The 25,883-nt window shown below is 37.5% G+C and overlaps 2 protein-coding genes across 7 annotated transcripts in view; both read right to left on the reverse strand.

Moving 5' to 3' along the window:
• Nucleotides 1–4,118, reverse strand: part of LOC139114423 (uncharacterized) — a 103,723-nt gene extending 99,605 nt beyond the window's left edge. For both annotated transcript variants that reach the window (XR_011547869.1, XM_070676149.1), the window contains exon 1: nt 3,957–4,118. The gene's annotated coding sequence lies outside the window, so the exon portion shown is untranslated. The remainder of the gene's footprint in view (nt 1–3,956) is intronic.
• A 3,375-nt stretch (nt 4,119–7,493) lies between these two features.
• The window catches only part of LOC139114426 (endophilin-B1-like), a 33,945-nt gene continuing 15,555 nt past the window's right edge, over nt 7,494–25,883 (reverse strand). For 2 of the 5 annotated variants that reach the window (XM_070676151.1, XM_070676150.1), the window contains exons 5-10: nt 21,348–21,440; nt 18,578–18,601; nt 17,346–17,435; nt 16,841–16,941; nt 12,794–12,953; nt 7,494–10,057 (exon numbers count right to left, since the gene is read on the reverse strand). In XM_070676151.1, the coding sequence (XP_070532252.1) occupies nt 9,950–10,057; nt 12,794–12,953; nt 16,841–16,941; nt 17,346–17,435; nt 18,578–18,601; nt 21,348–21,440 (576 nt within the window). In that variant the 3' untranslated portion in view covers nt 7,494–9,949. Of the gene's footprint in view, nt 10,058–12,793; nt 12,954–13,047; nt 13,141–16,840; nt 16,942–17,345; nt 17,436–18,577; nt 18,602–21,347; nt 21,441–25,883 lie in introns of all 5 variants that reach the window. The other 3 variants (XM_070676153.1, XM_070676152.1, XM_070676155.1) reach the window with 2 other exon arrangements.

Raw genomic sequence — 25,883 nt, forward strand, 5'->3', positions numbered from 1 at the left:
TTTGTCCTAGATCCTGTGAAAATTTTGAGAATTGATGTGCGCCACGGTGCAGTGTGTAGTGCAATCCGACAGGTATTTTAAATTTGTCTTTTACCAGTAACACTGTTAGAAGACCCAAGGGGGGAGGAGAGCACGAGAGGGGGTGCCCCCCTCTCGCATTGAAAATTTTGAGAAATGGATGTGTGCAATGGTGTAATCTGAGATGTGTTTCAATTTATTTCGCCAAAAAAAATTTGAGTAACCCCGCCCCCTTCTTCCTCTCCACATTTTGAGTAACGCCCCCCTGAAGTTTTCAATTTTTTTAGTGACCCCCTCCCTTGTATTTCATTATATTTGTTGTTCCTCAATTTTTCATTGTCAACTTGTACATCTTCCTAATATATTTATATTGAGAGAATAATATATTGATTTTAACACTAGTTTATTGACTCCTGTCTTGTGTTTTAAAATTTTCACAATTTACAGAAGTCAAAAAGTCCCCTTTAGATAGTGCCTATGCCATTGAGATATTGCAACAGAAATCCTGAAATATGATTTCTTGGGTCAGAAAAGGGAAGGAAAACATTGAGTGTACTGAGGTGTAAAGTAGACCTATGTAGTGCATGCTTATATCATAAGTGCTGGGAAAAAACATAAGAATTACTTGTGGTAAAAACATTTGCGCCGCCTATGGCGGCGCGCCTGCAAAGAATACATGAGAATAGGGTTTCCAAATTTTGCTAATTTCTGGTGCATTGTGACAATTTTTTTTTTCACTTCTGTCTGTTATGACAATTTTTTTTTTCTCAGGCCATGACAGGATCAATTTTTTTTTTCTTCTATCTCACCTGGCGACAATTTTTTTTTCTCAAAATCCTCCATACCCCCCCCCCAGAAATCAAATGGTTCTCCCCTTAGGCAATCAAACGCATCGGATAACGCAACATAGTGATAAACTTAGCGTAAGACTGTCACAGCCTAAAAATACATGACATAGTGAAGGAGAAAAAGAAATCTTTACAAAACTAGTGCTAAGATAAGACTGAGACACCCAAGGCTAAATCTTAAGAGCCAATATTAATATTATAGTCCAACACATCAAAATAAAACAATAGCAACAAGAAACCTGTGCTGACGCCAAGACAATCCTACCCCCGTCCCCACCCCAAAGGACGGATATTTACGCGATCCCCTATGGTCCGTTGCATAGTTTTGTTAGCGAAAAAAGAACATGAAGGTTGTAGGCTATGGTTCATAAAAGCCATTCAGGGTAAAATCGAGAACAGAATGTGGTACCAGACTACCAGGTGTAAAATATCTTGACTGTAAAAACGGAACGACAACTTGAAAGGCACTTTACCGGTGTTTGAACAGAACAAGTACATTACACGTCATCATCTGCCTGCCCAGTCCCCGGGATCATAGGATTTCATCTTTGTAAGAGCACTACAATGACATAAATGCCAGAGCTTTACTACTTCAAGGTCGCGACATGTGGTGCCTGGAAAGTTGGTCTCTTTTAGTACATCAGAAATAAAAAAAATAATGGAGATTGGACCCATATGCGTAACAGCATGATCCCCGAAACTGACTCGAATTTCCGATGGTAGTATACACTTCCGCCGTCTCATGATTTCCCCCCTACGCAGAACGATGTCAAAGTCACCCGCTGAGCGACGTAAACTCGGGCACTGTTTTGTATGGAGCATTGTAACTTTTGTGGGGAAAATAGTCATAAGGGGTGGACCATTTGATATCCTGGGGGGGGGGCTTGGAAGATTGGTGGAGAGCCATTATTTTTTTCCCACCTGCTTCACCATGAATTATTTTTTTTCTACAGGGCATATGCTGGCAACTTTTTTTTTCACTTTCCTTCTTCGAGATATATTTTTTTTTTACCAAATTTCGGTGCAATGTTTGTTTGCTTGGTTTTTCACACCCAGTAACAAGATGCTGTTCTATCGCACACAGACTATATTCAAGAAACTAAATAAAGATATGTAAATACATGTACATTTTTGATTCACTTTACAAAAATATCAGTTTATAGATCTTATTTATACCATGGGTAACACACTGAAAATACAAATCAAACAACCTGATTACTGAGTTTTACATTAAGCATTAACAAACTTACAGTGAAAACTTTTCTGAGAACATCACTGGTGTCATCAGAAGAGATGATGGTATCCTACATGTATATAGTAAGTATATATTTGTAAAATCATGTACATTTATGGCATTTACTTGTGCTTGAAAAAAATATGTCATTGTCTGACAAGTGTCCTGGTTTGAGTGATATTAGCAAGTTGAACAGTCCACTCGACTGACTGAGTCCACTTGACCCAGTTCATGGCAGGCTGTCTCTCTTCTTGTGGTATTTTGACAAAATCCATACATTCAGATTTACACATTTCTGGAAAACACTGGTGAGCAATTTCAATTTCAGCATACTTCCTCTAATCAGAAGGTCATATATACTGTACAATTGTTCATATTCAGTGATTTAGAATATAAAGGAGATGACTGAGAGAAAAGCCGTCTGAAATAGTGTGAAAATCTTCCTCAATGAGACCACTGCAGACGAGTTCTTGTTTTCAGTTGCTGAAAGCTCCAGTGATAGTAGCTGTAACTTTTGACAATTTTTTCAGTGTTTTTGTTTGTGTATTTATTTCAGTTCCTCGTTAAATAAATTCTAAGTTATTGTTCCTCAAGCTTGAAATGGTTTATGCTTTATAAAACTCCAGAGCTACTGCTTGATTTTTATTGATGCTGCAGTGTGCATCGAACAATTGCCAAGATTTTTTTTCCCGAGTCGCAATGGTCCATAATTGTTTTTCCATCAGCCACTTAAAGCCAGATTTTTTTTCGAGCAACTCCACCTGGCATCTTTTTTTTCCCCCAAATCTTCCAAGCCCTCCCAGGATATCAAATGGTCTATCCCTAAGTAAAATGTTAAATGGAAATTCTTGAATTTCAAAATTTATAGGCGTGAAATACTGCGTTGGTTTGACATTTCACTAGTTGGTTTGTGGTGTTCACGCTTCTCATAGTTATTGAGGACAGCTTTTAATAGCGTCATGAAATTCAGTTTCGATGTCAATTCGAATGTTTCGGTTATCGAAATCAATCGTTTTGTTGCTTTCGGGTCTCGATTTGACCTATATTCTTGTATTACATGTCAAAGTCTTGTAAGTTCACTGTCATGTTGGCAGTTGGAAACTGCCGTTACTGTATAACGCGCCCACAAGACGTTATTGACCAAAGCGAGGAACGCGGTGACATTTTAATAGCAAATGTGTACGAGTTTTAAAAGTTGTATGCCGAATTTGCAACTGTTAATTGAATGTTCTTCATAGCGATTTCACTGAGAAATGGAATTGTTTTATCATCGAACATCAAAATTGAAGCCGTATAAAGAAAACATCTCACTCGGGCTGTAGGTCTACTTCGAATAAACGGAAACAAATAATTTATACTTTTTTATGCTCTCAAACAAAACTCCCTTGAAAGATTTAATAATTATGAATCTGGTGGAAAATGAAATAACTTCTCAGTCAGTACTACTTGCGGATGGTGGATCACGTCACAGTACCCAAGAACCTGAAAGATCGCGACGTCTGAAAGATCGCGAGCGCGGATCAGTAAAACTATCATTTTAATGCAGAATGCGCCACGAGGACAGATATGCGGTTTCTAAATCTTTAACAATTCTGTGTAATTTGTTTCTCTATTACCAAAATTTTTTCAACTAAGACTACGGACTTTAGAGAGGTCAAAAATTGTGAAAATTTTACTCGATTTCGGAAAGGTCTTTATCACTGCGCTTTTAGGCAGCGCTACTCCAGCGCACTTTGCAAATTCAGAAAAGAAAGAGTGTGTTTTTCTCTGAAATTCCGTCAATAAGCTATGATTGTCGACTGAGATCAGGGGACCGGCATCATCATGGAGAGCAAGAGATTGGTTTTGCTACTCACCTGATACGTAGTATCCGACTCGATCGAGCTCTGCAAAAGTATTAGTGACAGCAGCTCCACAGATTTACCACGAGAAGTGAAGCGACGATATCGACGTGGCGTTGAGTACCAAGTTACTGATGATGGTAACGATTTCGTGTACACACATATCCCTTTACCACCCAAGATAAATAGGGCTTCCTGACGCCTTGACGTCGTCATGGTGACAACCTAAATCTGATCAGCAAACATCCTGGAAACTGCCAATGAGGAAGAGAAAGGGTCGGGTGTGCAGTTCGACTCGGTTTTATGGCTTCTCACTTTACTTCTCAATGTTCTACAGTTGTCAGTGATTAAGGCGGGTAGAAATTTTGATGTTTTGGAATTGGAGTTAGAAAATTGCAACGAAAGTCTCTCTTGACAAGATAAAAACAAACAATCGACAAGAACCAACACAAAGCAATGCAAATAACAATGGTGGGATGTGAAAAGAAATTGTTGTTTTGTTGTGGTACATGATACTTCTCCGAAGAAGTTTATTTTCCTTTCTTCATGCTCCAGGGTCCACGGTATTGGAATGCATTCCCCACTGTGAGTCAACACTCGAGTGGTGTTTGCAAAACCATTTTCACGCCAGTGTAATTCAACTCGCAAGCCAACAAGCCAACAAGCTAAGGTTGTTTCTTCGGGCACAGACTTTGCTACGCCGACCTATAAAGCAAGCCAAGCCTGGTACTGTCGACTGCGTTTTTTAGCCTTCTGGCGCAGGCCAAAAAAAAAGCAGTCGACGGTACTAGACCAGAGCAAGCCGTGCGGACCGGACGCTGGTGCAAGTATAGGCTGCGTTCAAACTCAAACCACACTTCATTGTACAGTGTAATCTAGTCCATTTGATAAATCTTATCATGAACAAATTGATTATTTTTTCCTCATCAATGTTTGCTTGACAGCATGATAACGCCAATTATATTTGTAAACAAACCATACACTTATAACAGACAAAGGAAATAAACTGATCTACAGCGGAGACTGTTTATTCATTTCACTGTGAGCATTAATCTGATTACATCTGTACATGGTTTGTAGAGTGGCCGTGAACGCCGGTTAGGGAGCCGTTGTTATTTACGGCCTGGCGGGGTCGGAGGAATCTGATGGGGTCACTTAAAAAATTGAAAGCTACAAGGGGCGTTCGCAAAATGTGGAGAGAAAGAAGGGGGTACTCAATTTTTGATGCAAAATAAATTGAAACGCCTGTCAGATTGCACCATTGCACACATCAATTTCTCAAAATTTTCGATGCAAGAGTGGGGACACTCCCTCTCGTGCTCTCCCCCTTGGGGTGTTCTAACAGTTTAACTAGTTTAAAAACAAATTGTAAACATCTCTCAGATTTCACCAGACTGCACCATTGCACACATCAATTTCTCAAATTTTTCACAGGATCTAGGACAAAACTGAACTGTTGTAAATTCATCCTTTATTACCACAGAAACATATATTTTAATCGACATCAGTTCAATAAACATGTTGACATTTAACCTTGCTGCGGATCCGTAGCCCTACCACTCCCTTTGGAGTTTGGTGCGAATTGTGTCTTTTCCTCCGAGTCATTTCTAAACTATGTGTATTCCCTATGGGAGTTATACCAGCTGAAAACGATAATATAAACACGATATCGTTCTAAATTTAGAAATTAGCTGTCGTTTAGAAAGTCGGGCCTGAGGTGAAAAAAAGTTTTCAAAGGATATATCGGATGGAGACGATAATTATCGCTTTCTAAATAGCGTTCTAAATTTAGAAATTAGCTGTAGCTTAGAAAGTCGGGCCTGAGGTGAAAAAAGTTTTCCAAGGATATATCGGATATAAACGATAATTATCGCTATGTTGGATTTAATCTTTGTCAACCGTCATGAGATACTGATGGGTACACCAGGATTTGAAAGGTCTTTACCATTGATATGTTTTTGTAAATTTTACAAATACATGTATTGATATATAACTTTTTCTACGTGGGAGGGGGGTAGGCAAAATTTCTGTGTTAGAGAGGGGCTTACTCAATTCATCATGGTTGGCAAAGGGTACGAAATTTCGGAGTTTCCGACGAATTCCTCCGAACCCCCCTCCCCGTCCAAAATAATGACGGTTCCCTTACTCTCCTAACCGTGATTAGATGTAGACAAGATGCCATTATATATCAGTTAAAGGATGGTCCTTCCACAAAGAAGGGACCGTGGCTAAAACGAGAACAGAACAGCTATACAATAATATTGTCTTAAAGTTCCCTGGGTTCGAGGCTAATAGTGGCCGACTCCAACGATGCAGTTTTATGGGATAAAATCGACAATATCGTCTAATTTCTAGGTTAGAGTATAATATTAGATGGAGGTAGCCGATGCTGTCATGCTGTTTTATCGGATATTATCAGATAAAAAAGATAATACTGTCTAACTTCTAAGTAAGTCTAATATTAGAAGGCTGGGCAAGTATTACTGTATATGTGTCGTGTTGTTTGCATTTGACAACGTTGTTGATTTCGACCAACTGCTAATTTAAAAAAGACCACTTAACCACCGTGTGATTTTATCCCATAAAACAACATGTTTGGCATTGGCCGCTTCCCCACTCTCCTAATATTAGACTCTAACTTAGAAGTTGGACAATACTATCAGTTTTATCTGATAAAACAGCATACCGGGCATTGGCCACTACGCCACCCTTCAAACATTAGAAGTGGGAAAGTGGCCGATGCAAAACATGCTGTTTTATCAGATATTATCGGATAAAATTGATAATATCGTCTAACTTTTAAATTAGTGTCTAATAATAGAAGTGGGTTGGTGGAAAATCCCAAAACTCTGTTTTATTGGATAATATTGATAATATATTCCATGTTAGAGCATTCTGGTCTCATACTCCTGGAACTCTCTAACTTAGACATCTTAGATGATATTATCCGATAATCAAGAAAAAGCCTATTTCAAACCTTCATGAGTATACATTACTCAGTTCAAACTATCACAACATACTATGCATTATTTTTCCATGCCCTGTCCGTCGCATTTTAATTTGTCGAGCTGAACCATGTGACCGACCACAAATATGCAATAATGGTTTATGTGCCCGTGAATTTGAATAATATCGTAAACATTGTAACTTTTCAGCTGAAACATAAATTGTAATTTGTGCAAAGATCATAATCACAAAATAAAATGGAACACTTGTGGGCCAAGTTTAGAAACTTTTTTTGAAAAAATCTGCAAAATTTTCACAGTGCGCACTACTCACTGACAAATTCTGGGGCCCGTTGTCATTTGCATGGGAAATTTTTGTAAATTTTGATGGTTTTGGGGGTTCGTTGATAATATAATGGAAATAACAAACTCCGTGCTGACCATTAACATTTACTTATGGGCGCGGGCTCGAGTAAAGCTAAAATTAAAGGGCTCGGCAAGCCTCGCCCGTTAATTTTTGGCTTTCCTCTCACCCTTGCCCATAAATAAACGTTAATGGTCCGTGCGTTGCTCATTATTTCTATATTAGAAAGGCCGTGACACTTCGTTATGGTGAAAGTAGAGTATGTTTTATTAACTTTAGAAGTTGAAAAAAAATTCCACTTCGCAAACTTCTCCCAGGTGACATGCAGCACCAAATATTTAATTATGAGATGTCGCTTCCATCTAAGCCTACAGACTATTGGTTTGTGGCCACTGATGTAATGCACTGTTTTCTGTTAAAGGGACCAATCAGGACTGTTCTTATATAATAGTAGCTACATGTCACAATCTGAAACTTAGTCAAGGAAATATTGAAAGTGACAAATTCTCTTTCTCTCTCTACAGTTGATATTTATCAGTGTTTATGGGGAAAAAAGGCCTCTCAGGATCAGAACTTGGAAATAAATCACCAAATCTTTTGTTGCATTGGTTTTGAAATCTTTTCCAAGCTGTTTTCATTCAGGACTAGAATTTAATCTATGAACAACCTTGGATTTCCTTAACATTGCACATTTACAGGAAAATTCTTCATTTATATATTCATAACACTTTGACAAGTTATGAGGAGGCACTTGCCTTCTCTTTACTCGACGACACCAAACAACACAAAAACAAAAAAATATTTTGTACTTATTCATACACCACCGATTGAGGACAACTGTACCACCAAATTTGATTTTTTTTGAATAACTAATAACCAACCAGATAAAATCTAAGTATCTACAACTGTAGTAAATTGAGCATAAATGATTTTTTTTGCATTTTAATGCTAGGTTGACGTTTCTCAGCACTTTTGCTGTTACAGTACATGTAAATTCTGTTATAACAAGAAGTTGTGACATATTACTCAAATAATGATGACATCACTGACAGCTAGCATGCAAAAGTTATGATGTCACACTACTAGTATGCTTTGAACCTTTTGTCAAGAGCCAAGTTTGACAGTTTACAAGTAGAGAGCTACCTCTTTGGTGAGACTTAGATATGTTGATAAGATGTTTATAATATTTGATAAAATATTATTTATCGATAAAAACACCTTCACTTTTTCCTTAACATGTTTCTGTACACCAAGTACAACAAAGTTGACAAAGATACACATTGTAGTCTAAATTGTACCGAGTAATATAGCATCATATCTTCTACGTGCACAGGTTTCAAATGACAAACCTCTGTAAGTGCTCACGAAATGATGACATCAACACATAAACTCTTAATTATACATGCACCTCAAGAATTGCATGATGGGAGAAAATGGACAATCCAATTTTTTTTAAAGTCTACAATATATGTACAGTCAATATATAATTTTTTATTTGTAGAAAGATTCCACATTTCTGGGGAAAAAAAATAAACATAAGTTTATAATCTTTGCAGTGCTCTGCATTGTGTACACCTGTAATTAGCACCCCACCTGCCATATGATAAATCTAAATAGCCTCCTGTAAAAAATGATGAAACCTCTGGCATGTTGCCATAGTAACAACATCCTAACGATGATGATCTTACAACCCATTCATCTTATTCTCTGCCTGTTTCAAACGGTCTCGTAATCAAAATTTTTCTCCTCAAAGTCACTACAATCTTGTAATCTTAAACACCCTTCTCTTTGAAAAATTAAAAGCGTGTTTCTACATCTTTGGAAAATTATAATTTTATTTCTTGCTTGCTTGCTGTCCCGTTTATCAGAATAGTAAACATATTCATTATGATCTTTAAAGAACAAATTCTCCTCTCCATAATTATAAACACTATAATTTTCAATAAATAAATAACATACACCGTACTTTGAAGTTTGTAAACACAAAGACACAGGGATCTGAGATGGATATTTTGGATGTCATAAAAATACATCAACTTATGTAACCAAACGAAGTTAGGTAACATACAGCTAGCGTTCCCCAGCAATTCTACCCCTACCTATCTTTCATGGAATGCTCGAAACAAAAAAGATGAGATCTATTCTACAAGAGTTAAGGCAAGCACTATTCCTATTCAAAGTGTTTTTTTTTCAATAAAAAAGCAAGATTCAAGTCTGAATTTTTGAAATCTCTTTGTATGGCAAGTTTTTAATAACTTGGGGGAAAAAAGGAGCAATGAATTACATTTTTGCAGAGTGCAGACATGTTACAGTACCCTCTCACCACCAATGTCTTTTGCTTTAACCCTACAGTTCAAAGGGAATGGTCTCAACCATTACACCTGAAACAGGGATGGAAAGGTTGTGTATGAAGAAAGTTGGTTGGTAAGATGTAAGAGTGCAAACTAGAGGGAAAATAAATCTATATATAGGGGGGGGGGGCTCCTCAGTATTATAACGTCTCTCGGCGCTGACTCCCTATTAAGGCTTGCCCCCTCCATCCATACTCCCATGAAATGTTCAAAAATTCCCTTTTAGAGGGCAGTGTTGGGAATGAAAAAGGCTGTATGTAATAAAGAAATTGTTTACCATAAATAAAAATTAAAAAAGAAATGAAAACAGGGAAAAAAAAAGAAGAGAAAATGCCGCTTGTTTCAAAACTAATCTAGGAGCTCCAAATACGTGACTGGTACTTTTCCTTTCTGATTGCCACGTTCCCCCATCATCCAATCAGAGTCCATACCAGGAAGACTATATACCGTAATTATCTAATGCACAGAAAAGAAACGAAAGGGAAAAAATACCACAATTAAAAATAAATCAGATAAATACAATGATTAAAAGATCATAGTTTCTCTTGAATATCTTTTAGAGGTACACAAAATATATGTAATATTTTAACGTACAAATGAAAGGCATAAGATAACTCCTTTGTGTGAACTGTGGGTTGGACAAACTATATGCATAGACTTCATATGAGTTTTTTAACATAAAACTCCACACCATCGCGGGAGAAAATTGGAAAAATTCAAAACTTGCAAAATACTGTTGTCCATATTTAAAATACTGATGGGGTATTTTGCCATTCAACGAGTTCAATTTGTAAAGTACACCACTTAAGAGCTCATTGCAAGTTGGTCCATGAATGCTAATTGAAATGCGATGTAGGACTAAACTGGGGTGTAACAAGATCACAACAAGGGGCTTCACGGCTTCACTAATGTACACTGCAAAAGTTGGAAGACTTGGCTCCGATGGCAGGGCAAGCACATCTACTTGAAATCCACTCCAAAAAGCACACCAACTGGACAGTTCGCTCACTCTACGACAAGGGAGACAGCGTTCTGCGTGTAACATTTAAAATTCATGTATCTCTACCACGCTGCAAATGGTCTACTTCTCAGGAGTACTCATTGGATAATTCCGACAAAATTTCAGATAATTAGGTGTTGTGTAAAAATGGAAAGTGCAAAGTGCAGCCAAAAATTAAATAATAGCATTGCACATTCAAGTGCACATAAGCATCAGAAACCCACTGTTGATGAAAATTATCACTGATGACAATATTAATTGAGTACAGATGTAAATGTATGTACTCGGAGTAAAGCCAGACTTAATAATATAAATCCATATATTTTCATCGCAAGATGATGTTTATGCAATGAACAGCATTAAGGTATATAAAACGATATAAAACAACCAAACAGCTGGCACCATGGTAACACTGTAACTATGGCAACAAGTACTGACACTGTGACAAAACAACAATGTGACAGTACAATGCTGTAACTCACAAGCTGATTGCATAACCCATGCAGTGTAATATTTTGTTTTAAAAGTGACTGACATCAAAGACTACACTTCCCATTCCAATTTACCCTTCCAAATGACATCGTAACATTTCTGCGTTTTCGACATCCCGAGTTGTTACAACTTGAAAGGCTTTTTACCTACTTTGAGGGACTGTACAGATGTAACTTTTGATTACATTTTATTATTTTGGTTAATAAGCTTAATAATCAGGTCATCTAGGATCAAACTTGGTACCTTTGTTGGGAATAATATAAACCCACTTGGAAAACAGCTATCTATTTTGTTCAGAGCATCTCTGAAAATGTTCCACATGCAATCTGTTCTCCCTGCCCTCCCTCTCTCCCTCCCTCTTAAGCCTAAATTCTTTTCTGATATCTTAGGAAAGAGTTTCGTACTTGTTTAATTGTAAACGAGTTGACTGGCGATCTCTGTGCAATGCGAATCACAGAATGACCCCAACAGTTGTTTGCCAGGTCATTAAAATTTCACAATGATGAGGTAAAAAGTTGACCAAATACTCCTATCACAGTTTTAAATATCACATAGTGTTTATTTTGGCCTACTTAACACAGGAATGACTTTCTTGTGAGTTTTATGATGTTTATACAGAGCGACAAGGCATGCAAGTGATTCCTATTAATAAAATGCAAGTCATAGCTTCAGGAAAACAAATCATGGGGATTTTCCAGTCTATAATATGGAAGGATTCATCAAAGATACACACCAAGGCACCTGCTGCCATATGTACTTGGAGGAGTCATATAGAACGACCGACTGTCAGTAAAGTTGAACGTGATCTATCCTGAGTTTTTTCTGCTGTCCAAAACTCATATCCTTTGGAATTTTGAAGTGAACTTTACAATGGAATACAATCCTTACAACCCTGCATCTCATTTGAAAATGAGATCAAAAAGAACAGAAAATTGATGTATAGTTCTCGATAGGAATTGGACCAGTCTAAATCATTCTGACGACACAGCCATGATATCTTGCTTCAAGGTTAAATGAATATTGGAATGGGAGGAGTCAAACATTAACTATAAGACAATATTGACTATAACAGTGATGCAACTACAGCCCACACCAGAACAATGAGTAATTTATACTGGTTTTTTTTCTGTCTTGTTTTCACCAATTCTTAAATTGTATGCCATTGCTGTATTTCATTAAAAAGATGTTTTCATGTCTTAGGGGCAGGGTGTCTGATCACTTCAAACAATTGTAAGACTTAAAAGACATACAGTTGAACAAAAAGTAAATGAAAAACTAACATTAATTCAAAAAAATTGTACTGAAGGTATAAAGTCTGTTAAATTATGCACAGGTGAAATGCTGTAAAAATTGTCAATATGACTGCAAGCATGTCAAACATGAAGAAACAGAGCAGTACAGGGTTAGTGAATAAATAATAATAACTCAAAAGAAAGCTTGCTTCAAAGATAAAAACAAATAAAGCAACACAAATTTCAAGTTGGTTAAATCATAGCATGACATTATAATCAACTTGCACAAGCAGGGTCCAACGTTTGAAGTATCAAGTTTTTGAATCGAAAGTGTTTGTGAGAGCGTCGCCAAAAGTTTGCAATAGGACTTTTTTCTTTTTAGGAAGAGAAGCGTAAGCGGATAGTTTGAAGCTTGAACTCATTTTTGTTCTGGTCTGGTACTGTACATGCAAATTAATATTGCAGTACCTCGTCAGCCAGAAGGGACAGCTCCGATAGATCGGCCGCATCGTAATCATAAAGCACTCTAGCCCGCCGCGTGCCCGTCGGGGGCCTGGCATGGAACTTTGGGGCGGCATTAGGGCCAGACATGTTCACAGAGTTAGTGTTATTCCCTGCGCCTGGAAGACTGAACATAACACCCGGAGAAGGGGCGAGGATAAATACATAACCCGGAAAAGATAAAACAGCCGAACCCCCAATAAAGGTAGGTGATTACATACAGATATAATTGAAGGCTTGGGGGCTGAGAAGTCACTCAGTTGTCAGTGGCTGGTGGGGCCGACGGTTTGGTCAAGCTCTCGCTTCTTGGCAGACTGAAAGTAACCAAATAATGAGGTTAAGTGCTGGTAATCAGCGGTTAAGCACTAGTCATATGTAGTTATAAGCGCTGGTTTTATCTGGTGATAAACTGCACCCTCTACAGTGGTGAGGTTGTCTTCTTGCAACACTGAGAGTTAGAAAAAGCAGAATACACAAGTGAATCTTGCATGCAACTTGTTTTCGACTGTTCCTCTGGAAACAGCCTACAAGCAGCTTTTTTTCTCTACAGAGGGGGATCACAAACACAGCAAGCTATAATAGAAAGAGAAAAGAAACAATTGTCCCGTGAGTAAGAATTCAGTAACAGTGAATCAAGCAGGAGGATGGTTTTAAAGTGGATTGTTTGAAAGTGGTCAATCATAGACACACTCCAGAGGAACATGCTTCTGTTGTTTTTAAAAACATCTGCAAAATTCAAATGTAAATCTGAACTCTTTGTATAATGGGTAATGGTACAAAATGTTTTGGTCAAAGGCGAGACAGAAATTTTTTAGATATTTTTTTGGACGATAATAAAGTTGTGAATTCACTTGAAAAATTTCTAAAACTTTTTTAGAATCCAAAAATTTAACTTCTGTATATTTTTCATTATATTGTGAACAATCCAACTTTATATAGTGGAGAAAGAGCAAAGAGACTCAAAGCAATGTGAGTTGAGAGGCAATGACGTATTAAAAATATCCGAGAAAAAAGTAAGAATTTAGATGGTGGAGTTGAGGGCGCTCAATACAGCTAATTTGACTTTTGTTGGTCAGTCAAACTGTGGGGAAACCCTAGTCTGTGAGTTATAGGTATTTGTCATTACAAATTTCAAAACTGTATTGGGTTTCAGTTCCCATGATGCATATGGTAAGCTGAGACAGCATACACTATGGAGGAGGTGAGTTGAAGGAAACTCAAGAGTTTCTCATAATTTAAGTCACGGTAAGTGAATGAAGGCATAACAACAATTCAAGGATATCATTGTAACCACTGGAGATGTGGAGGCAGAGGTAACATGCCTCCTCTGGCCTTGAAATACTACCAGTATGAATATAGATACATGTAGACTTCAAAGGGAAATGGGGTCAAAGGTCAAGTATTGGATACTTTTCAAGTATTGGATACTTTTCAATACTTTGAACATATACCATCTTAGACAACGAATCCACGGTAATTTTTGTGAGCTTTGTAGCTGAATGGGTGAAGTGGTTCTCAAATACATGTGTCTGAACTTTCCTCTTACTTGTCATCCAACTCTGATCAGATCATTTAACGACTAATGTGGTTATCTGGTCACTTCTTTCACACATACACGGTCCCTCTATATACAACCTGATTGTTGATTTGTATAAATGATAAAAATCTAAATATTCCTGACAATGAAATATACCATATGTGTTCTATAATATTACACCACACAAATTACATGGGTATGATTTTAAGTTTATCTTCACAATTCCGAAACACAACTTTTGGATTTTGTATCGTATACATGTATTAAGTACCCGACAAGTACAGTGTCAGCCTAGTTCACATTGTATCATGGGAAATAAAACCATACGGACCAAGGCTTTCCATGAATTGCATTTTGTCTGTACATAGCTCCAAAAGATGCAATTGAGAAAGTGTGACTTGACCTCATTGGTATAAAGCCAAGAAGTTAGAAATCATTTGTTTTACAATGAAGCAGTTATCCTATGGGGGGGGGGGGGGGGGGGGGGGGGGGGGGGGGGGGGGGGGTTGTGTGAGACAGGTTTGAAAAGTTGCAGTGTGAGTAAAGAGACAAGAGGAATCTGAAAATACCCACCACCATGACTATGCCAGTGATGCTGTTACATGCAACACACTCTATTAAGGCAACAAAGAGATCTGTGAGTTGCGAGCAGGTCTAGCAGTAGTGGAAATGCAGTATGTTTCAACGCTGTCATTGGATTGAACTCTTGAAAATGACGGACAGTACAGCCGTTAGCTAGCTAGATTAGGCAGTATACAACTCAAAGGGAGTCAGTTTATTGGTAAAATAGTTCATATGCATAAATCTAATGGTTGACCTTTAAACTGTCACCTTTGATGCTGTCTCTTGGGATGCTGTTCTATCTGAGGAGTATATAGTCATGTTCAGAAAAAAATTGCTTGACTGCAACCAGGGGCAAATCATGGACAAAGTTCTTCACAAACAGGAAACTGAGAGGAAACTAGCTTGTGCGGTATTTGCACATGAAGGATAGAGCATTTGAAAACATTTACCAGTGTACAAGTGTTTGAACATTCACGTAAGAGAAAGCATCAACGGTGACGGGTTAAAGTCCAGATAAACACACTACAGGATGATAAACATTACAATTGCTTGCTATATCCACTTTAATTACCATGATATTTTTTGACGGCTTTTTAAGAGCCAGTGGCTGTGATTTTGGATGATTTTTTTACTATTTTTGTTTTTGATATCAACTACAGTTTCTTGTTCTACTCCCCAAAGCATGTTGAGATCCACAGTGTTCAGCTTGCCAACTCAGCCTGTACACATATAAACTGCATAGTTATTGTTCATGACAATTAAATTCTGGCCTAGATTAGAATTCAAATGTTCACAATAGCGCTGGATTTTATGCATTTAGATGCTGTGTTGACAAGCTGAACAGCGTGTTTTTCAACATGCTTTGAGAAGTAGAACAAGGATCTTAGAAAAAAAAATATGTACACAATCATCAAAAGTTGACTCAGACACAGCGTAAAAGTAATCCCTGCACACAAGTTTCTAAAACATTCGAATCACTTTTCTTGTGACATTTTTTGGTTTGAAATTCAAGGAGCTGCAACATCGATAAGCATGGATTTGAAAGTGGGACCAGGATAAGAGAAGGAAAGTTTCAGCTGAACTGTGCTGTGAATCTGCTAATAACTTGTTCGATAATTTATTGCATTGACTTGAAGAAAAGATTGAGATTTTTTTGGTAACAGCAATACTCCTGTGGAAAGTTCACCACACTATGTACTGATGCATGTACATGTATGCAGCTGGCTAAAAGAGCAAGACAGTATATGCCAGCATGTAATGTAAAGTTCTTTTATAGATATACATGTACAGTTCAGTTCCAGTAACTGACGAGACATGATCACTTTGACTTAGAGCTCCATAAGGAATATCTTTTTGCAGTTTTTATGCAACTTACACATGTGTAAAATGTTTATCAAAGTGTGACAACGGAATGTTTTTCAAGCATTGTGATGAATGCACAACTTAGATTTCAACTCCTAAATAAATATATACATGAGTGCCTAAATTCAATTGACTAAATCCATCGCTAAAGATTGAAATAGTGACATTTCAAAGACAACATGACTTTATAAGTATGGGAATCCAAAACATATCTCCTAAGATTGAATGTTTTTTTTTGTGGGGTAGTAAAATGCTAAAAGATACAGGTAATGGGCCTCCAAACATTGCTAGGTAACAACAAGCATTGAGTCTTCCATTCCTATTTTCTGGTGCAGAGGTCCCAGGCTGCCCCAGAAAACAATAGGGTTCAACCAATATTTGTTGGTGAAAGGGTTGTTGATACTATCGCTATCATGTTTCATATTTATTATGTCCCATTTACAAATTGCAGCTACTTGCACTTCAGAAAGAAAATTTCATATTTTCCTTTGGGTGACATTCTCTGATGCTGCATGCTTCATTCTGATTGGTTCATTTATCACCCTGCTCACCTGGTTAACTGCTTTTGCAGATCTGCAGTGATTTCGGCACACTGGGCAAAGTAGTTGTGTTGGGCTTCGATGAAGTCCTGCAGGCATCGCAGGTGATTGGCCTGGAGGAGGACGCAAAAAAAAATATCACACATTTTATTCTACAAAGTCATCATGGACATCATAAACAAATGCTTCTGAAAGACGAGGCCTTGGTGAACAGAATTTTTAAATAATGGCAATTTAAAACTGAAGGAGTCATCGAAGTGTACAATATAAAGCAGCTCGTCATTGTAAAATTCTGACCAACATTCTTCTGTTTTTTGTAACCATGCTTTACCATACTCCCTGGCAACCGCTGTTTCACTGAGTTCATTTGCAAGTGGGTATACTGGTAGCACTCCCTGGCCAATTCAGACATCGCCCTCTACAGGTCATCTTTCAAAACAGGCTCACAGTGCTCAGCAGAGCAATGAGTGTTGTTGTACTGGTATGCTGCCTTCCACGATGATGTTTGTATACTTACATGGGCACTGCTGACTCCTTCCAACAGTAGTTTGGTGATCTCATACTGTTTGTCAAATTCACTCTGTGCAAGCCGCAATTCCTCTTCGACCTGTACTCAGGGCAAAATAAAAATTACATTCAGTTGAACTTGCTTCACTAAAATGCCAATCAAGATGAATTAGATAAACATTCATAATATTCAATTGCCATTTTGCATGTGGGGGCCATTCACCAAATAATGGAATCGCTGGAAAGCTTTTAATGATATCAAATTCTGCCAAACTAATGTTAAGATGTCAGAGTTAGGAGCCCTGGGGGAGGGGTTAGGCAAGGTATGAAAATTTCTTGGTCAGTTGTACATTTGCCATTACAGTGTGTCCACACACATTAGAGAGTAAGACGCAGTCTTCAGTATGTGAATTGAGTTGGCAGAAAAAACAGAGTGCACAGTTTAGCCAGAAATGATGCTTGGAATTGTGATATTATTTGGTGAATAATGAGGATACAAGTCATTCAAAGAGTGGTCTGTCTGGTGTTAGTGCAGAGAAGAGGATAAAGATAGAAATTCAAAATAATCCATCAAAAGACGGAACAGTGGTTTCTATACCACTATACTGTCTCTATACCTTCCCCATTCCTTCATCCTAAAACATATTCAACCGATCAAAAAAATTTCAAAAAACTGGTCAAAAAATATTGCTTTCTGATGTAGTAGAATTTCAAAACTAATTCATTGCTGTGATAAAGATAATAGTATTCGATTCTAAAGCACGGATTTAGTTTTAGAGAATACTGCGGAATGATGAAGTTGTGAATGAAAAATCAGATGAGCATAATTGCTTTATCAAAGTTCATCTCTGTCTTGTTTTAAGTTGATGGCGTCCACATATTCTGTGAATCCACACAGAGTCTTTTTGAATAGCCTACACTGCATTAAAATCAAACCCATTTCCTTCATGTCCGATGTAAAACATGCAGAATGACTTTTTATTTACCGCAATGGAATGTACAAGCTCTATGCTACATGATTTCAAAGCCAAAGCTAAAGTCTACTTTGTCTTATCGATTTTCACTCGACAAAGGCATGTACTGGTATGAAAACACACAAGATGGCAGCCCGCTTCACACTACAGGACTGCTGACAGCAGATGGAGGCTGGGCAGGACTGAACACCCTGGGAGGTACAGTAGATGCACGAAAATCAGGGCACACAACAGATGTACATGTATACAGTGATCACAAAGTACTTACTCGCTCCAAGTCAGAGGGTGATGTCTTTTATTTAGATCATGAGAGCAACAAACAAAATGTGAGAAGAAAAGATACAACCTTAGCAAAAATATCACGTTTGTTGATGTACAGAGAGTGTATGAGTTGCAAACACAGAAAAAAAAAATATGAGAACCAAAAATGGTTATCTTCCTGCATGCTACCTTTTTTTCACAACTGCATCTATTGGTCAATAGTTTGGAAAAATATTAGTTTGGGCATCGTTTCTCATCCAATTTTGCAGCCGCAGTGCTGTTGCTTGTCTAGGTTTTGCCTGGGTATGTGGGAGAGACGGCATTGCAGCACACATCCCGGTTTACCTAGCATCAGGTTATAACTTATATACAGAAAACACTCTGAGATCTGGCTGAATTGTAATGTCACAAAGGTACGAAATCCATTTGCTGGTTATTTGCCCGAATGACCATTGCTAATAGCAGTTGTGAAAAAACGCACGTGATGCAATCCTCAGTGTTGTGCATTACAAGCCAGAAAGGCGCGGGATGGTGATGCGGAAATATGCTGAGAATTCTGTCATAAATTATCAGAATTGCAACTACGGTAAACACTGATAAATGTCAAGGTTTTCCGGTATTACCATAGACTGCACAGTTTTCAAAATCAAACACCTTATGTATTGTGCATTGTTGTAAATACTCTGAATGGTCTCTTGTGGACAGAACATTTTATGGAAACCAGGAATTCAATAACAGTAAATTCATTTGTGAAGAAATTCCAACATTTTCGCAATGTGTGTTTATCACTGAACTGAAATGATGTCTTGAAAATGTATTTCCCAAGCAAAATGTAATTTTTATTGAAAACTTTTCTGTGGTGACGTATTGCTTTCAACTTCAAGATATTTGAATAACAACAAACGTTTTTCCTGCCGACATACCGTATTTGAAGGGAAAACCTTTATACTTATGATTCCATAACTTTCACTTGTAATATTTGAAAAACTTGTCTGCATAATGTCTTTATGTATATATTAATGTTATAACAAATTATCCACCTCCCCCCCCCCCCCCCCCCCCCCCCCCCCACGAGAAAGTTCTCCTTGGGAAAAGTCCACCAGCTTCAAAAGAGTACCATTTTATGATGAAAGCAATGATGACATAAGGAACAGCCAAAAACGCAAACTTTTGACAGAATTCTCAGCATGTTTCAAAGTTAAGCTCCAACACAGCAAGCACAATGCATGACACAGAAGACTAGACAGTTATAGACGGTGGGAAGATGATTTAAAGATATGAAGAAACGACAAAGAAACCTTTGAAAGAGGGCTTTCTCTACACCAGATCAACTAACTCACGGACAACAAAACAACAGAGGAAGAAAGAGAGAAGGAGAGAGATTACATGAGTTAGCAATTGTCAGATGCTATGATCTCTTTCACTCTTTCATGAGTCCCTATCCCCTTTGGAAAAAAGGCTGATTTACAAGTAGCTGAAATTGTTAACAATCAATAAATCATTTTTGATGAAAACTGTCAGACTTCTCTGTATGAGCTCAGGATTTTTCTGTCCCTCTTTTCTGTGCAATGTGGAAATGATCTTTATAATGAGTTACAAGCTTGGGCAATTCTCTAACTGCAACTTTGTGAGCACAAACAGACATTGTCACTTTAATATCTGAATGCCCCGGAACTGAAAGTACAATCTAATCTGTGATCTGGGTGTTACAGCTGGATTTGTCTTCATACCACTTGCCTCTTTGACGGCAGCTAGCAACCCCATCTGCTGAACTTGACCGCGAGTTTTAGCCTAAAGTCTGGTTGTACTCATGCAATTTGCGGTGCAGGCATTGCTCTACTCGTGCCAATGACTAAACTATGAGACTCAAGACTTGTGCACTGGTATGAACTTGCACAGAGAATGGCATGCTTTTTGTGAGTGAATACATACTGTACGTTGAGTGTGAAGGCTAAGGTGAAATTGCCACGACTTGTAATACCTATGCCCTGATCCTGTTCTTTACTGTGTAATTTAATCAAATTCCCCAATTCTATCTTTTTCTTGTAAGCATTGGAATTTTGTCTATAAATCCTTCTACATGTATGCTCAGGAAAAAGTGACTTCCACCCAAAGTTGTGTGAGGGGAACCTTGCCGTTTCAACTACAAACAAATTTTTCCATGACTGCAAAATAGGCAAGAAATAAAGAAAAAATCTACAAAAAGTGCTCAAAGAGTACAGATATAATGTTATGTCATCAATCCTGACCTCATTCCACCCTTAGTACTGGTATAACTGACGTGTCAAGCTCACTTACAAAAAGTATATCTCTGTTAAACATGCGAGTTTTTCCATGCAGTTTAAAAGTTCATGCAACATTCTGTCATCAAGAAGAAGTACCCCGGTATTTAAATGAATAGATGAGTCCAATAAAGTGAATTGCATTATGGTAAACACTGGCTCAATGCCAAGTCACTTCTGAATACAGACGTACATCATTATCCAAAATGGCCGCCTAGAGATGCAATCCCCTATGGAATATTCAATATCTTAGCATGTATGCATTATGCATGGGAAAACAAATACTTTTTTGTACAGGTGTCCCCAGTATAGCCAGTGGGGTAAACAAGGACATGCATGTATATTTTACAATTCATCTTACATAGTCAAAGATAGAAAACACTCATGAAACGAAGAAAGGAAATCTTCTTTCTGATCACAAGACCCCTTATTTAATGCCTGTCAAAAAGCTGTTCTTTTTGTTTGAAAGATAAATTCCAGACATGAGGCTCCTACCTTTGCTTTGGTTTCATCCGACTTGGCTTTCCTTAACTTGGTCTTGGCAGCGTCCAAGTCAAGACGTTTGTTCTCAAGAATTTTACGCTCCTTCTGCAAGGTAATGAAGAGAATTACAATAATACATCTCACAACTAGATTGTCTGAATCACAGAAATAATTATTCCACTCTTAAAGGACCAGTAACATGCAGTTCACAGTCCATTTCATACACTCAGTGTTATATTAGTACTGTCTTGAAACACATTGATATATTTACAGGTACATATATATGTATGGTCAGGTTTGTACGGCAATACAGTATATATGTACCTGTGCATGCATATTTTTTGTGTAAAGTTTGAAGAGATGATAGACTGGCCCCCAGTTGCCTTGCTTTTCTCGGCAGCTGAGTAACAGGCTGGCCAAGTGAAGGCGTTCACCCCAAGATCTACGCAACAGCCTACAGTGCGACGGTCCCCTGATGTTTACAATTTGTTATATGTTTTGATACTTATAATATGCCCACAGACTTGGAGCAAGTCAAAAGAGACGACAAAATGAATCAAAACATCATTTGCTTTTGAATTAATCTGTATCAAAATTGCAAAAGGAAAATTGGAGCCACTATAGACAACGCAAAAATTTAAGTCTGAAATACCAGAAAATATACCTGCAAGTGGCTCTGCCAACTCAACAGGGGAAAAATTCAGCAGCCAATTTTCAAAATGAGGCGGAGAAAACCTAATTTTCTTTTCAGCATTCAAAGTTAGTTCATTAATTTATAGCATAGCAAAGAGTGTATCCAGACTGTTTTATTCAGAGTTTTCCCTACTAACCAAGTCCAAGGCTGAGTGAACAATTGTTTCCTGGATCAGTGACTTTGCAAACGGATCTGCTTTTCAGTGGGACAGCAGAAAGATCAGGCCCAAGCTTTGCTTGAGGGCACACTGTTTAGATTTTACTATGACAATGTTTGAGGGCGCCCTATATGATATTCCATCATTTGTTGAGGGCCACACCTTCAGGATTGCCACAAGGTATACACACATGTGCATGAAACTTTTTCTGGCTTTATCAAAACTGATATACACATCAGCTTGCTGATTCTTTCATCATCATTCATTCTATCATGAGTGGAAATGTTCTAGAAACAGCTGATAATCAACTCTCTCTGACCCTATTTATGCATGTACAAACACACTACCAAACATGACAGTTCTACTGTACAAAATATTTGAAAATCTGTAATCCATCCCTATTAGCAGCTGAGATACATAACACTTAAATGTCTATGTAACATCTGTTACTGGGAGGATTGTATTATGCAGTAATATGAACATAAAGTTTGAGGGGATCATAAGCATCTCATGCAATAAACATGAAAGAATACTTTTCACAGCACTCTAAAACATAATCACATTGTCAGTACAACTGTCACTGAACACAAGTCACTTGCTAGTTTGCCTTTCATTTGCCTGAAAAGTGAAGCAAACACAGTACATGTAGATGCAGTCATGAAACCTTAGACTTCTCAGCAGCAACTGCATTAGCTATGGGTACAAGGACTGGGGTAGTTATCAAAGCATTGATGTTCCTACGCATGGATTTTCAGCACAGCATGGTGAAGGATGTCAAAGCTACAATTTACAAGTTTGTAACACTCTCATATTTCTTGAATGAGTAAGACTGTATTGAAAGTGACCAAATCATCTGGTTTTTGAGGATTGTATGGTTCAAACACATGTACATCTTTGAAATACAGGTTAAAATACCTGTATACATTAATCTATCTGTACGATTTCACTGTTAGCAAAGTTAGTCAAGTTAGGGAGTCTGCCACCAACAATAACTTGCTGGCTTGTTATAATATGTAAAACACACATATTGAATCACCTGTCACCTCAGCAAGGCAACTGTGTGACAGACAAATGCCCTCACTTTTTCACAACCACACTCAAAGACGGAAACAAGCATTCAAATAAATCATGAGTTCAGTAATCTTGTTGATTTGAGAAGAATATCGGTTGTAGTTTATCGGATGAGGAAATGCTCTCACTGGAGTATTCAGAGATGCAGCGCATTGATTTCGGTCGTCTCTTCGTCATAGAAACTACATCCGGATGATAATTGCAACTGAAGTACATTAATGAGGGTGCAATAAAATTGCGCACAATTTCTTTCATTCAGGGTGAAATATCGCTTCTTCTAAAGAGTGGCTGTGCAGTAGTCAGGTATTGTACTCAGGGGCATACTCGGAATAAAGCATACATGTATCTTCACATTAGTTTTTTAGATGACATATTTAGTCTGATTCTGAGAGTCACTGGAAAGCAATTATTGTATTCTCACAGCAGTGTTGATGCTAGTGTACTGGTATGTATTTTGCACCTAAAAAAAATTTGAATTTTTTAATCACAAAAATGACTACAGAGTACATCCATCACACAAAATGTAAAAAAAAAATGTACAAAAATTTTGTACGCTATAGCTGCATTAAAATGAGGAAATATTTTTGAAATGTTCGGAACAATTCCTTTTTACGAGAATATCTATGGACATATACACACATGGAAAATTTTACGCCAATGATCTCGTTTCTCATGTGAGTTTGAATACTAGTGAATTCAAGAAAATTCATGACAAATGATTTCTGATTTGTTTAAAATGAAAATCTTAAAAACTTAGGTTCTAGCTGAGAGTGATGATACAGTTTTGATTTTAAATTCTTCATTATGCAAATAATTTGGCTTGGTCATTTGGATAAAATTTATATAAAAGAGTAAGAGCAAGAATATGTCTCTGTGTACTGACGTACTTTAAGTGTAACTGTTGCAGACACTTAATGCATAACAAAATTTTATAGACATAATGATCTAACCATTCAACAGATTACCAGAAGTCAGTACAGGTTGCAATGACAAAAATATGCCGGACAGTTTGAATAATATGCACTAAAAATGGTAAAGTACACTACAGTATGTGTACTTATGATGTTAGGTTAATTACAGTTAAAGCTTGTTTTAAGTCAATTGAAAATGCAGTGCAATTCCACTAAAACACTAAAATTGGTGAAAAAAATGGAATGGCTGATTTTCTTTCTGATAGTCGAAAATGTACCATACTGGTTCAACGTCACTGAGATATGCAAGCAGTGTGAAATTCAGCATACGGAATCCAATTCCACACATACATGTATCCCATACCTGGGATTACATACAGGTACCAGGAAGCAAAGATAGTCACTGCTGCAGGCAGAGCTATTTACTAGCTCACCGGTACTGGCTCTGTGCCATATAATCCAATCAGACATTGCAATCATCTTTAATCCCGGATTATAGAATCATAAAACATTCAACATAAATCAAAAGATTGGAAGGGTGGATGACTTCGAAATTTAATACCCACCTGCACCAGAAATTGATGAACCCTTGCCTTTTTGAAATACATGCACATAGACATTTGAATGTCACGAACAATCCCACAATGATAAACTGTACACAGTTCTTTTAATGGTACATGGACATGAACCAAAAATATCCCAGGATGGGCTCATTCTGAGGTGTGTGTGGTGCATTTTTGTCCATTCTAGGACAGCGTCTGAGGCACCAGATACATTGTATACAAGTGGTAGTGTATGGCACCATTACCGCACAGCTACAAATCAACGGTGAGGACGACCACATTACTGTGACTCATACGGTTCCCTGGATACAGTAACCAAAACCCACAATAATACCAGCAGATATGCCGACCCCTGCCCCTGACAGGTGAGATTAATTACACACAGGGCTAGTAGCCAGTATACACACAGTAGCCATTCCCACATTTTGCAATCCCATCCTCCATGCTACCCTGCTATAATAGATGAGCAGGGTGGAGTGAAACATTAATATAATGAGGGTATAAAAGGTTATGCAAGCTTCTATTTAAGATTGGTGAAAACAAGTTGGCAAGGTGATGCGATGAAAAGGTAGCTGTTGAAGTGCCACTCATCACCTGTAAATTGTAGACAAACTGAAAGCTAATTTTTTTTCTAGAGTTAATTAAAAAAAAATCAATCAACCAACCTGTCTCAAGTTTTGAAGATACCAATTAACTGCAAACAGCAAATTATCAAGGCAAAAATTATTAATCTTTTCTGGTCGACTAGACCCCGCTGAAACTATTCTAAGCATCTGTGATAGCATTTTTCATAAAGTTTATAATAACTGATCTAATGAATTTTACTTGATACATGTATACTTGTCATGTCATTTCCCTCCGGGTTCAGACATTATATATCATAATTTTTCAAATGCAATAACTGCAGAATAAACTACATGTATACCCAAAACCGAAACTGAGACCGTCACAGTGAATATGGTGTTCTTAAACAAAGAAAAATGATAAATATTTTTTTTGCAGTTGGTATGGTGTTGTCAAGACGATGTGGACTGTAACATTTCAGAATCTACCTGTTCAAGTGATACTGGAAATCATGAGAACAGACACGTACAGTGTCAAATTTCTTTTTTTTATTCAGAATGCAGAAAAATGCTTGTCTTTATGACCTAT

The sequence above is a fragment of the Ptychodera flava genome, chromosome 16, assembly GCF_041260155.1.
Source record: "Ptychodera flava strain L36383 chromosome 16, AS_Pfla_20210202, whole genome shotgun sequence".
NCBI classification, from domain to species: Eukaryota; Metazoa; Hemichordata; class Enteropneusta; family Ptychoderidae; genus Ptychodera; species Ptychodera flava.